Source organism: Aquila chrysaetos, chromosome 18 (assembly GCF_900496995.4).
Source record: "Aquila chrysaetos chrysaetos chromosome 18, bAquChr1.4, whole genome shotgun sequence".
Classification (NCBI taxonomy): domain Eukaryota; kingdom Metazoa; phylum Chordata; class Aves; order Accipitriformes; family Accipitridae; genus Aquila; species Aquila chrysaetos.
The window spans coordinates 18,378,554-18,390,876 of record NC_044021.1 but is presented as its reverse complement, the minus strand read 5'-3'; the positions used below and the strand labels follow the sequence as shown (position 1 = coordinate 18,390,876).

The following is a 12,323-nucleotide window of genomic DNA, read 5'->3' as shown; positions in this document are numbered from 1 at the left end:
CGTCAGCGTGCTAAATGTTAAAGTTTACTACAGCAACCAAACCCATGGATACTGTCTTTTGTTTTGTTGAAACCTCATTCAAAAGAAAAAGAAATAAAAAGAAATAAATAAATGCCTTACTTGAAACTCAAAGGGCTGGGGAAAAAAAAAAAAAAAAAAAGAAGAAAAAAAAAAAGGAAAAAACCAAGACAGTCTCACCTTGCAGATCCAACCGGGAAGGCTGGAATCAGGTATGTTTAAAATTCTTCAGATCTGTCTTAACATCTTCAAAATGCTGCAACTTTGAAGAAAGAGAAGCATTGACTTTTTAAACTGATTTTCCTGTAATACATAACACTGTAAATAAACAAATTTTACTATCAGGCTGTCTCCACTCCTCTTTAAGGCATGAAATTGCTGGGAACTGGTTATTTGAGGCTACTTTTGTTCTCAGACTTTTTCAGAAAGTTGTTAGGGCATTCAGGTCAGACTGACAACCAACCTCCGTAACTTTACATACCACCTTCACTGGTGTTGATGTAAAGCTCCCCTGTGGTTTTTGTACAACTGTTGGCTGTACTCTGTCCTCCTCATCGACTGGGCAGGTGGTATTTCTGCATATCATGCTCATATACACACACAAACTAATTAGGTTGATCGGAAACAGTTTTCTACAGCACGGAAACACAGCATGTTTACGCTTCCTACTTAAGATACGTTTTTCTGGTAGACTGAACATCCCTATCCCTGCTAGACAGTCCTGCTTCTTAACGGTGGTTCTACAGGCAAAACAGGCTCCCACCCTTAGCTCCTCTGGATTTTAGTTCAGACACAGACACATGAAGTAGATGTGAATACCTCATATTGAGCTTGCTTTTTTCATCAGAGAAAAAGCACCTTCAGCCCAAACTTCAGTCCAAACAGATTTGTTAAAATTATCCTGGCTCTGGTGCCTCCCTGTTCCCAGGCTCTCTTGCCTTGCAGACCTTGGCTGGTGAGATTGTTTTGATTCATCTATTACAAATGGGTAAAAAGAGCAGTCTCGACTCTGACAGAGAAAAATTTCCGAATATTGCACAGGAAGACAACCGTTGCATCCCATTCACTAGTTCAAGTGAGTTTGACTCCCAGTTTTTATTCACATTTAATTTAATGCATTCTGTGGTGCCCCACACACAATACCAAAACATCTCTAGGTTTTGCTGTACATGACAGCATGAGGGCACAGCGAAGCATAACTGGAGCATCACAGCTGAGACATGGTGGAGATACAACTTCCCGAACATCAGCTCTCCACCCAAACTTACCTACCTGGGGGAAGAGAGCCTGGTTTGCCTGTTCTTTGCCAAGATGTGGAATCCTGTCAGTCAGTTCAGACTTCCTTACTGGCAATGCAGCTTCTTGTGCTTGCTGTTTCTGCTATATAAAAGCTTTAAAAAAAATCTCATTTGGGAGCTCTACCTGACAAAAATAAGCAGATAAATCAGCAGCCAACACAGCCTAGAAAGCAGCATGTGAATTTCCAGTGACTCCTGTGAAGACTTTGCATCCATGAGAGGCTTTTAATTGACACGTATTTCCTGGAAAAAGGCAAAACCTAGGCTTGAATGATTATTTCAAACCAACAAAAAAGGGGAGTATGGTCCAGTTCAGCAGCTGAATTTCAGTTAGGGCAGTAAAAGGAAGCACTGAGATTATCCTCAACGTATGCAAAAATTTTAAGATTTTATCCTCATAAAGCAATCAAAAAATATTTTGAGTTTGAGAAAACGCTTAACTATTTCTGAAAGATTCATTTCATTTCTGTTTGGAGCACTTTCAGTAAAATTATATGAATGGGATGAAGGACTAGGATCTCAACACCATAAAATGGAGGCAGGTGTTCCTTTTCTCTTTCCACCCAACCTACCAGGTTGCATTTACAGCCCTTGCTCTAGAATGTCGAAAACAGACATTTAGTGCCCTGCACTGGCCAAGACAACGAGAACCCACAGCTCCCCATTTCCAGGACAATCTTTTGGGGCTTACATTATTTGAGCCAGAAGAAGATTAAAGTGCTCTGTGGAAATGCAAATGGAGTTGTTTAACAGCAGGCCGTACCTGGGTAGCTTATAGACTAGTAGTTAGCCACTGTCCTGAAAGATGGGAGATAGGGGGTTTAGTTTGTTTCACTGGAGAATGAAAAGCAGGTTTCTCTATGTGCCACATGAGTGAGCTAATCTCTTGGACTGCAAGAAAAATAAAAGCATCATACAGCATCCTTCCCCTTCCTGAAGAGATTCCCACTGAAAAAGCATTTCTGGATTGAGCTGTTCAACCTCAACTTGCCAATAGTTTCCTGTCCATTAAAAGCAGAAACCACGTGCAAAGGAATCCTTGACACCCAGCTCCAGCCACAAAGGGAAACCTGGAAAGCGTTAAGATACTGAACTGGAAAATGTTACAGCAGAGATGCTCTGTGGCTACCACGCTCACTCACAAATGGGCAGCGAGTCCATTGTTTTTACAGTGGTTGAATTGCAAGAGAAGCAATCTCAGAGTTAGCTACAGCAGTTCTGTGTGCTGCTGTAAAGCCCTGTACTGGATGTTACCATGCAAAGATGGTATCTAGCACCATGGGCAGAAAAAAGTTGGTATTACTCTTGGAAAGAGACAAGCCCTGTAACAGCTGATGGTGGCAAAGAGCATCCCATCTAAGCACATAGGCTGAGTAGGGATTCTGGCAACTACATGTTCACAGCACACTTCAAGCCACATTCATGGAAAGCAGAAGTCTCTCTGCATTTGATTTCTTTGCAAGGACTGCCAGTCCTCAAATAGTTGTGTGGGGTTTTTTCTCCTCCCATACACATTCTCTCTTCTTGTGCTATGTTTAGAAGCAGTTTCCGCATCCTATCGGCTGAAAATGAAGTTTGTCAGGCATGTTTTCACTCGGTAGCATGTTTAGACCACTCCAGGGGAATGGGAGAGGAGGAAGCACCTCATCCAGCCCAACAGGCAAAATCACAACCGCATGACTGCTTGCATTCACTGAGGGAAATCTGTTGTTGTATGGAAAAAAAAAAAAAAAAAAAAAAAAGCCATTATCATGTTTTACCAAGCTCATCTTCTGGCAACATGCCAAACATGAGGGCAGTACCAATCACCTTTCTAATGTGCTTTCAGGGCATTGCCTTTCATCTGAATGGACACAACAAGAGCTTTATGTTGCCAGCAGCTCCTCTGTCCTACAGAGCACCTGCCCCTAGGAACGGTGCTCATACCCATAGCAAGCCTGAAGACTCTGATAAATGAGTCCCTTGATTAGGTGTCAGCCTCGGCCAAGCAGAGATCATGGATTGATAAAAGGACCAGATACTGCAGCTTTAAGCTTCCTTCAGCCACAAGTATCCACAGCACAAAACACAAGTCCAGCAGCACTTAGTACCCTTGTAAACGAAAGCTGAAGCAGCCAAATATGCACCAGGACAAGATTTTAAAAATATTTCACAGTAAACAAATCGGAAGAAAGACACTCATCATAGATTATCTCTGCTGCTGTAGTAGGATCCAAGGTACAATTGCTCCTTCAGGTGAGGCAGGCTGATACCTAGCAGTTTTGTAAAGACTGCAACATCAGAAGCTGAGGCACAAGGATAGCTCCACAGTCTCATGCCTAACTAGTTAGCACTACACAAGGAGTCACGATTGTAAGACCAAGGGCTGTTCACCAACAAGATATTGGAGTTTGGGGGAGCTATGTTTAACTAACACTCCCACCTCTGGTCCATTTGCAGTTTCTAAACTTAGATATGGTGCCCATCAAAATGCCATACACATGGCATCTCTTCTGACTAAATTTTAAACTGGACCGAACTACCAAGCCAATTAGCACTTTTTTCCTATCACACAGCCCTGTAGCTAGTAACTCCTAAACTCTCCACACACAGCTCTGCTACCTGTAAAAACTTGGTTTTCGAACAAAGCTAATCTTGCAATAACTTGTTTGTTCAAAGCTTGTACTTACCCATCAAGTCATCCTTTGATTCTCAGATTGTTTTCAGTTGGGGCCTGATGATAGAAAACTGAGAGGAGAGACAACAAAGAAATCAATCTCAAAAATATAATTTCTTTCAGATTGAAAATACAAACACAGGAGACATGCAAACACTTGACCCTGATGTTTTGGGCTCACTAGAGGGTATGTGTGGGAGGACAGGGAAGTAAAGCAGAAGAGAGAAAGCTATTCAGTTTGATTCACTGGTTTTGGATGTTAGTAGCTTCCCAAGGAATGAAGAGGAAGGAATGAACTTTACTAAGGCCGTTCCAGGAACACTAGAATTAAAGGGGAGAAATCAGGCTGCTGCTATGTGCCGACGCTTAGCTTTACAGGGCTTCTCTCACAGTCTGACTATAAGTAATGGTTTCTCAACTCTTGCTCATGATAAACAAAACCCACCCTGTAATATATGACCAGGAAAGGCTCTGTTGCGTGTTGGTTCCAACATACAACAGCTCTCAGCTCTTCCTAGAGACATGTCTGTGTTCTAGTGCACCACTCTTTTAGACAGAGTCCTACCCCTTGCAGAAGTGGGACCTGTCCCAGCACACTCCAGCCCACATCAGCAGCCCTTACTGAGAGCAGGGCAAGCCGACCCCAGGTCAGGGCAAACACAAACACACACACACAGTTCCTCTGGTCACTCTGCCCCTTTCCAGCCATAGAGGACACCCCTTTCGCTGGCACTGCACAGCCTTTATGTAGCCTTGCCGCTAGGTAACAGTAGCCCTCTAGACCTTGGATGGATCATTGCATCGACACAGATCGTGCAGGTAAACAAGCACTTGGCACAGCATCATCCCCTGAAAGAGATATGACAAAGATAGCAGGGGTTATAACAGGGTTTAATATCAAACTGGTTAAGAGCTTAAAATGCTTGAAGCAGTTGTCCTTAACTTGCACTTTGTATTTCCCATTTCTTTTTCTGGGTACTGATGCATGGTTTTTGCACTTCAGCATCCCCATCATCTTCGTTTTTTCTGGCTCAGAAGAACAGGTTGAAAATTGAGCTTTATCTATTTACACTGAAAGGAAGAAAATAAAAGAAATAGCTAGATAAATAACACTTAAAAGAGCATAAGCGAGCAGCCAAAGGAAACCTGCCAAGGTCAACTACCTACCTTCCAAAAATGAAATGTTAGGGTAACCCAGTTACAGGTTTGTGTTGCCAAAATATCATCTGCAGAAGCCAAATGGACTTACGACCTTCAGGGGGTTTTAGCTCAAACATGCTGGACTGACCCAGCAGTGCAGGAAGCAGTATGAGATGGGCTGTCCAAGATGCTGTCTCCAAACACAACAGCTACTGACTACAGATGGAAAGACCATTAAGAAAAACCAAAACTTCCAGCATGTGCTCCCAGCTCAGGCAGTTCACAAGTTACCAAGCTAGAACTTGCTGAGCTTCTCAGTAAGTAAAGCTTTTTATATGAAGGGATAGAAAAAGAACTGCAGGAATAAGAGATTTCTAAGCTGTATGGCATCTGTTTCTGCTCTACCATACTTATCACTAAAAGCACCTTTTTAGGGTTCAGATTTTTCCAATAAAACAGTTGAAAGCAAGTGTAGATGCATACAATATTATGATAATTTTTAATGAGTAATAATAGATCCTGATTTCTCCTTTATCCATGCCCTCTGAAGTGCTCAACACCCACCTTCCAGGCTTTGTAGTGACAGGTTACATGGAAATTCAACAGTAAGAGATACAGTGTGCATCAGTCTTGTTTCTGTAAATTATCTAGCAAAGGTACTTCGATAAAAAATGTTCCTAAATTTTTAGTCACAGGAGATGCCAAGAGAGCATTCTGCCAACACACAGGAAGGGTGGAGAAACGTAGCAAAACAAGACTTGCTACACATCTACTCCATTGTGCTGACAAAGCTTAAATGCTTAGCAGCTCTAACGCAGAGAGCAATGAAGCCATCAAACAACATCTCAGAAATGAAAGATCAGCCATTAATTGTCACCGTTTGAAAAAAAATTCAAGATAAAAAAATAATACTTAAACCAGAGACAGCCATCGCGTCTCACCCTATTCCCATTTCAAACCTTCCCTTTGGGCGGTAAGCTCCTTGGAGGTGCAGTCTAACCCAGCCAAGGCAACATCCACCCCGAAGGCAATGACACGTGCCCCAGGGATGCAGGGTGTCGGGGTATTTCTGTGGCTTTGCAGAATTCAGTATAGAAGAGCAGCTGCAGTGTGGATCTCTCCTCTCAATTCTTAGGTCTGCTTCACATCAAGCACCTCAGTAGTCCTGGTTGCATCCATCCTGTTTGGCCAGGTCGTGGAGCATAAAACCATGGGATGTTGGCATTTACCCAGGAACTACTAGAAGGCTCACCTCGGTACTTAGGACTGGGAGCAACGTTGCACAAAGCATCCCTTTACACTCCCTAGTGTGAACTCTGGGTTACAATAACAAGCAACGGGGCAGCTCAAGGCCTTACCACACTCCTAGACCCAGCACCTTGACGTTACTACTCAGGTAGTAAAAGCCCCAAATGTGTTTTTATTTCGGACCTAGTACAGCCAGGCAATAGGAAGGGATGCTCAGATCACTCAGGCTGATATCTTAAAGCCTGTTTTGGCTAATGACACTGCTGGTGCAACCACAGCATACCACCACCACACCAGTGGGACATAAAGCATGCCAAAAACTCTGTTAATGGGCTGCAAATCTAAACAGATTTACCAGGCACAAGCAGAGCTGTTCACAGAAGTTACAGATTCACCTCCCAAAAGACACAGCCACTTCAGCTGAGCGCTTTGAGAGACTGGATTCAGATGGCAGCTGGAAAGACACTGAAGAGCAGCAGGAGGATGCAGCGTAGTCAGGTCACCAGGGCCAGCCTTCAGAAATAAATGCAAGGTAGTGGATGCGAAATCACAGCTTCAGCCCTTCACGTTGTGAACAGGAGAGAGCAGGTGAGTGGACCTGGAGCTTTAGGGCAGGGATTAAGAGGCCTTTTCTTTTAAACCACTCCAGAAGGAAAGAGTCAACCATCCCTTGACATGGATGGAGTCCTGACTCATGCCAACTCCAGTCAGGAATACTTAAGCTAAAGGAATAAGCATAACCTCCAGAAAGTGATTATGTAATGGCAACCACAGCTTCTCATTGTCGCATTACCCTGTATGATCTTCTCAAGAAGGAACAGTTTCAGCCCCCCAAAAGACATTCAGTGGTGAAACAGACCCTGGCAGAAGTGGGCTTTTGTCATGAAGGTACATTGTGTGCAGGGAATGACTCCCTCCACTCCAACCCACACAGCAGTCTGAGATCGGTTTTATAAGATACATAGAAAGACAGAGCTTGGAAACATGCCATGTTCCCACAAATTCAGTAAGATGCACTAGCATATATGAAGTCTGCCACAGCATTAAAGACAGTTTGTGAAGACCAACCATGATTTAGGAAACTCTGTCAAAGAAGATGATGTTGTTAAATAGCATGGTTTAACTGCTACTCATTTTCGAGACACCTTTGATGCTGGTTTATCTAATCCTAACACTGTTCACTGTACTTTAAAGTCTTCTAGAAGCCAATAGTCACTGGGTTTAAAATAATTTCTCCAGCTTCACTTGCCATTTTTCTCTGCAATGCTCCAAGTTTCTTGCCCTCCACAGTCTCCAGTTTGCCATCAGGTACCTGGCCAATATCCAGTATATCCCTCTGTGCTTTTTATCTCTGCAATCCAGAATTGAGTGCCTCTAGTTTCAAGCCAGCAGTTCCCACAGTGCTGGATGCACATGAGAAAGGCTACCCCTAACACACCCTATACATGGTATACAGGACTCTAGAGTCCCTTCCCACAGGCATGCACAGTGCACCAATTCAAAAGAAATGAGGAGATTATTATCCTATGCGAACAATATTTTACTTAGAATCAATCATTAAACACTTTTACATTTGATAAAGGTATAGCAGAATACTCAAAGAAAGGCAGTATATGCATCAGTTTGGTGGCTAAATCATGATGTTTAGCTCATTTTCTATTTCTTTGATATTTAATGGACCCATCTTGCAATTTTGCAGTAAAACTTGATGTTATCAACACAGGGGTCAAAACTGGACCACTCAGCAGTGTTTATTTTTTTAAGCAGAAAAAGGCTCAATATCAATGTTATTTTTCTCTCCTTTTTTTTCCTTTCCATTTAAAATAGATTAACATCCTTCACAGGACCATCTTCTCTACAGTGCTTAAGGTGCTCAAATGTTAAAGAGCTCTAATGAATTCGGGGGTTTGCTAGTCAGAAGGAATAATGAACACGTTGTTTTCTACTGCCTTCTTCATTGGGTGTTCATACTGCAGGGAAGGAAAAAAGAGATCATTAAAAACATTTCAAAAGTTTATACAAACATTTATATTGCATAAGAACAGAAACTGTAGAGATTCTAGAAGCATATTTAAATTCACCTTTTAATCCTTAAGCACCCACCCTGGAACAAGGTGCTGCAGGATGAGCCGCTCCCATGATACGATTGCTCTTTCCTCAGCCCTGCCTTTCTTTAAAGGTGTCCCTCATGAGCAGCACCTCTGGTAAGGGAAAGGTCTATGTCCCTAAACAACTTAGTGCTCGTAATGGAAACTTTTCCCTATGGAAAGGCTCAGGATTCCAGCTTTAACAGATAAAAGAAACAAGCTCTTGGTTTTCAGTGTCTTTTCTAAAATCCCAGGCCAGTCTACTGTAGTGACCACAGGCATGGTTGTTCCTTCAACACAGGGAGCTTTCTTCAGCTCTGTGCAGTGCAGACACATGGCATCACATACATCATAGTAATCCATCAGTCTCCTTGCAGGAATGCTAAACCCCGAAAGCCATCAGGTCTGTGCATAAAGGTGGAACAGCAGCAGTAGCAAAAATATATGTGCACGTTATGGGGTGGACAAGATGGAAACTAAGCATTGTATCAAAGTTAACAGAGTCTTCAGCTTAATCTACGAATTAAAACGAGGGCATAAGTTAGTGATTAGGCTCTGAAGAGTTTAAGAACTTAAACAGAATATTTAACTGGGATACAAGGTAAATGAATAAATTTGGTTTTTAGAAATCAGACTTGGAGTCATCAAGGCTAGATGTTGCCAGACCCAAAAAGCAGATGAGAGAAAGCATGCAAGGTGGTGTTAGGCTGCAAAGCTCCTAGCCACAACATGTCACGGATGCACAGCTCCAAGGGCAAGTTGGACAAAGTGACAGTAGAGAACTGCATTAAGGGTCACTAACTACGCAGAAACCAGTCTCGGGATGAAGGAATCCCCAAGATACAAACACAGGAGAAGCATCACTACCTGATGGTCCTTGTCCTTACCCTCCCCCTTAGGCAAGTGCTTTTTGACCACTTCCCCTAGTCCCTAGCAGGGCAAACACTGCTTTCTCAATGCTTTCTGTGCATCAGGACCAGGGATCCCACAAAGAACCAGCCCCACAGATCAGCTAACCAAAGGTTTCCCCTCCCAGACTTCAGCTGTTCACTTCTAACACTTATCAGTCGAGCCACAACTCAGAGTCCACCACCCATACAGAGCTGCTTGCATACTGCACGTACCGTTGTATTCTGGATACTGTCAGCAAAACTCTTTGCTGTTTCACCCAGGGCCGAGTCAACAGATTGAATTCTGGAAGAGAAGTGAACTTGGCTAGTTTATCTGTGAAGCATTAGTTCCTACTGATGAAACTTGAACACAGATATTTACCATAAAAATGAACCTGAGGATTCCCACTTTTGCAGCTTTTTGCCCAGCATTTGCACCGACAGTATCTTTTGTATAGGAAATGATCTCCTCCTTCCACTCCCTCTGACCCCTAAATACAGACATGACCAGAGGGGGCACCTTGTTCCAGATGCTGGTACAGGTCTCTTGAAGCATGTGCCTGTCCTGCACAAATTCCCATGCAGAGTCCCTCATTGCACCCCAGTCCCAATTCAAAACCCTCATGAGGCTGCAAAGGCTTCATCAGTGGACACCGAGTGGAGATGCCATACTGGGTTCAGAATACTTCCTGATACACCAGCGAGGGTAACACCAGCCTAACTAGTGCTCTCTTTGACCATCAGAGGACTTGTGAGCATGCAGGACAGCTGGTAGACACATACCTTTGCTTTTGCTGGTTGCAGAAAGAATTCAGTTTGAGCAACTGCGCATTCCAGAAGTCCTAAAAAGAGCCCCAAAGAAAACCCCCATTACTTGGGAAGGGGTACCTCCGCGGGCTGGCACACGAGAAGTCCTACACACCACTGCATCCTTCTCCATGTTTGCCAACATTTGAGTTTCCTTCTCAAGACTGGCAAGCTCTTCAACAACAATCTTCTGGAAGGTCTCCAGCTTACTCAGCCTAGTGATGGAGAACAGAAACAAGTTCGACACTTTAATATGCAGCAGCACAAGGCAGATGACAAACCCCTTCAGCACCAAACCTGACTTTAGGCAGAAGCAAACGTCCTTGCTGAAATACACGGGGCAGTTTTGTTCTCAGGTATGTCACAGAGCACATGAATAGCTGTACCAGGTCAAACTGAAGGTGAGTTTAGCCAAATAGCCTGTCTCATAGCAGTCAGTAACAGAGGCCCAGGACAGAGCGTACATCAGGGTTCCCAGTGCCATACTTGCCCTGCATACTCTCCCAGCCTCCAGGGATTTCAGCAGAGATTTCCCAAGCTGAAGACAGCATCTTGGCACAAAAAACATCTGATGGGTTTTCCTACCATGGGTTTGATATACACACATGGTGTTGCCACAGGATACCAGCTATTTCTAAGCCTTCACCACTAGCACCCTTCTTCGCTTGGGTTTGCCACCTTTCCCCTCGCAGTGCGATGCCAAGTCATCATCTGATGGTGACTTTAGAAACTACCCTTCTAGGGTAGGACAGGTTTGGCACAGCTCTGTCCCCACTATACTGCAGCTCGGGTTGGCTCCAGGTTACTTACTTAGTAATATCAAAACATGGCAGCATCTCACTGCCATCAACTCTTATCTTCCACCCCAAAACATCCTCTGGTTTTGTTTTTGGAACACCAACTTCGCCGTGTACCTTAATGACAGGCAAATTCTGCTCATAGAGATTCTACTGATACCAGGGATTTTGCACTGTAAACGCTATTATTTCATACTGCATTTGATTTAAATCCTGCAAACTGAATGCGTAGTAGATAGAGAGGCCTGATAGACTTTCATATCTTAGGCTCTGCTTGTATTTCACTTATAACAAATCCATAACTATTATAATTGATTTTTTTGTCTAGCTTCTACCTGAGAAATTTGACAACCTGTCGAGCGAAAGGACCCTAAAGCCCCAACTGGTGGGTGCCTGTAAAGTCCACTAGCTGACACTTATTTCATGCACATGGAAACAATCTACAGAAATGGGTCTATAACAGGCCCCTTACTTTTCTTCTCCCTCACTTCATTAAGTAAATCAGAGTCTGGCTTCTTTCTCAAAACATGTAGAAAAAGAAGCTACTAAGTGTAACAAAAGGGCTTTTAAACAGATTTGTGAACACTGATGACAATCAGAAGACAGTCCAAGGACTGCTTCATCAACTGCTCCTAACTCAAGCTTGCTTTGCATTCATTAATCCATCCACTCTCCCCTTACAGGAAAAGCAGGATAAATCACAGGAGCTACGCTTCTGAAACTCTTCTTACAGAAAAGCAAAAGAGACACACAAAAGCTATTTTGCCTTACAAACCATAATAAGTGCAGTGGCTTACTGTCAGGTTCATTTACAAAGAGGCATTCCTTTTCATATCAATGAAAATTACACAAAGCTGAAGCTGTTTTCAGCTAGCAGCAGACAACTTACCTGCACTTGTGTATCTGGTTCAGGAGGGTGGACACGTTCTTCTCCGAAGTCCTCAGGGCATTCTGTGCACTGGTCTCCATCCTTTGGTAGCGGGACTAGCCACAGGACGCACCATTAGGGATGGGCAACGGCCCAAGCCAAAACCTAGAAGTCTAGTTTGCAAAACCTTTCCCTGGAACACAAATCCTTCCACATGCTGCCGTTCAGCTTAGCAGAAACTATCTTAAGTCAAATTTAACTGAAGTGAGATGACATGTAGGCAGGGTACTGCAAATATGAACTGATTTCATTTAGCCACACTAGTTACACCAACAAACCTCTATGTAACACATGCAACTTCAGGTGAGGGCCATGTTATCCTAGCCCCAAAGAAGCAAGCTTCACCCATACTCCAACACAATTAACTGCACAAAACCAGGTCTTTGTTAGCACCACTTAAGATCAGCATTAATGCAAACTGTGTGCATTTTAATCATAACTGATTCGTAAATGC

General features: G+C 43.3%; 1 protein-coding gene across 1 annotated transcript in view; it reads right to left on the bottom strand.

Annotated features, from left to right (window-relative positions):
* Positions 1–11: 11 nt before the first annotated feature.
* SYCP2L (synaptonemal complex protein 2 like) overlaps positions 12–12,323 on the bottom strand; it is a 37,727-nt gene continuing 25,415 nt past the window's right edge. The window contains exons 32-36 of the mRNA XM_030041583.2: positions 11,831–11,925; positions 10,260–10,359; positions 10,121–10,179; positions 9,572–9,641; positions 12–8,330 (exon numbers count right to left, since the gene is read on the bottom strand). Of these exons, the coding sequence (XP_029897443.1) occupies positions 8,271–8,330; positions 9,572–9,641; positions 10,121–10,179; positions 10,260–10,359; positions 11,831–11,925 (384 nt within the window). The 3' untranslated portion in view covers positions 12–8,270. The remainder of the gene's footprint in view (positions 8,331–9,571; positions 9,642–10,120; positions 10,180–10,259; positions 10,360–11,830; positions 11,926–12,323) is intronic.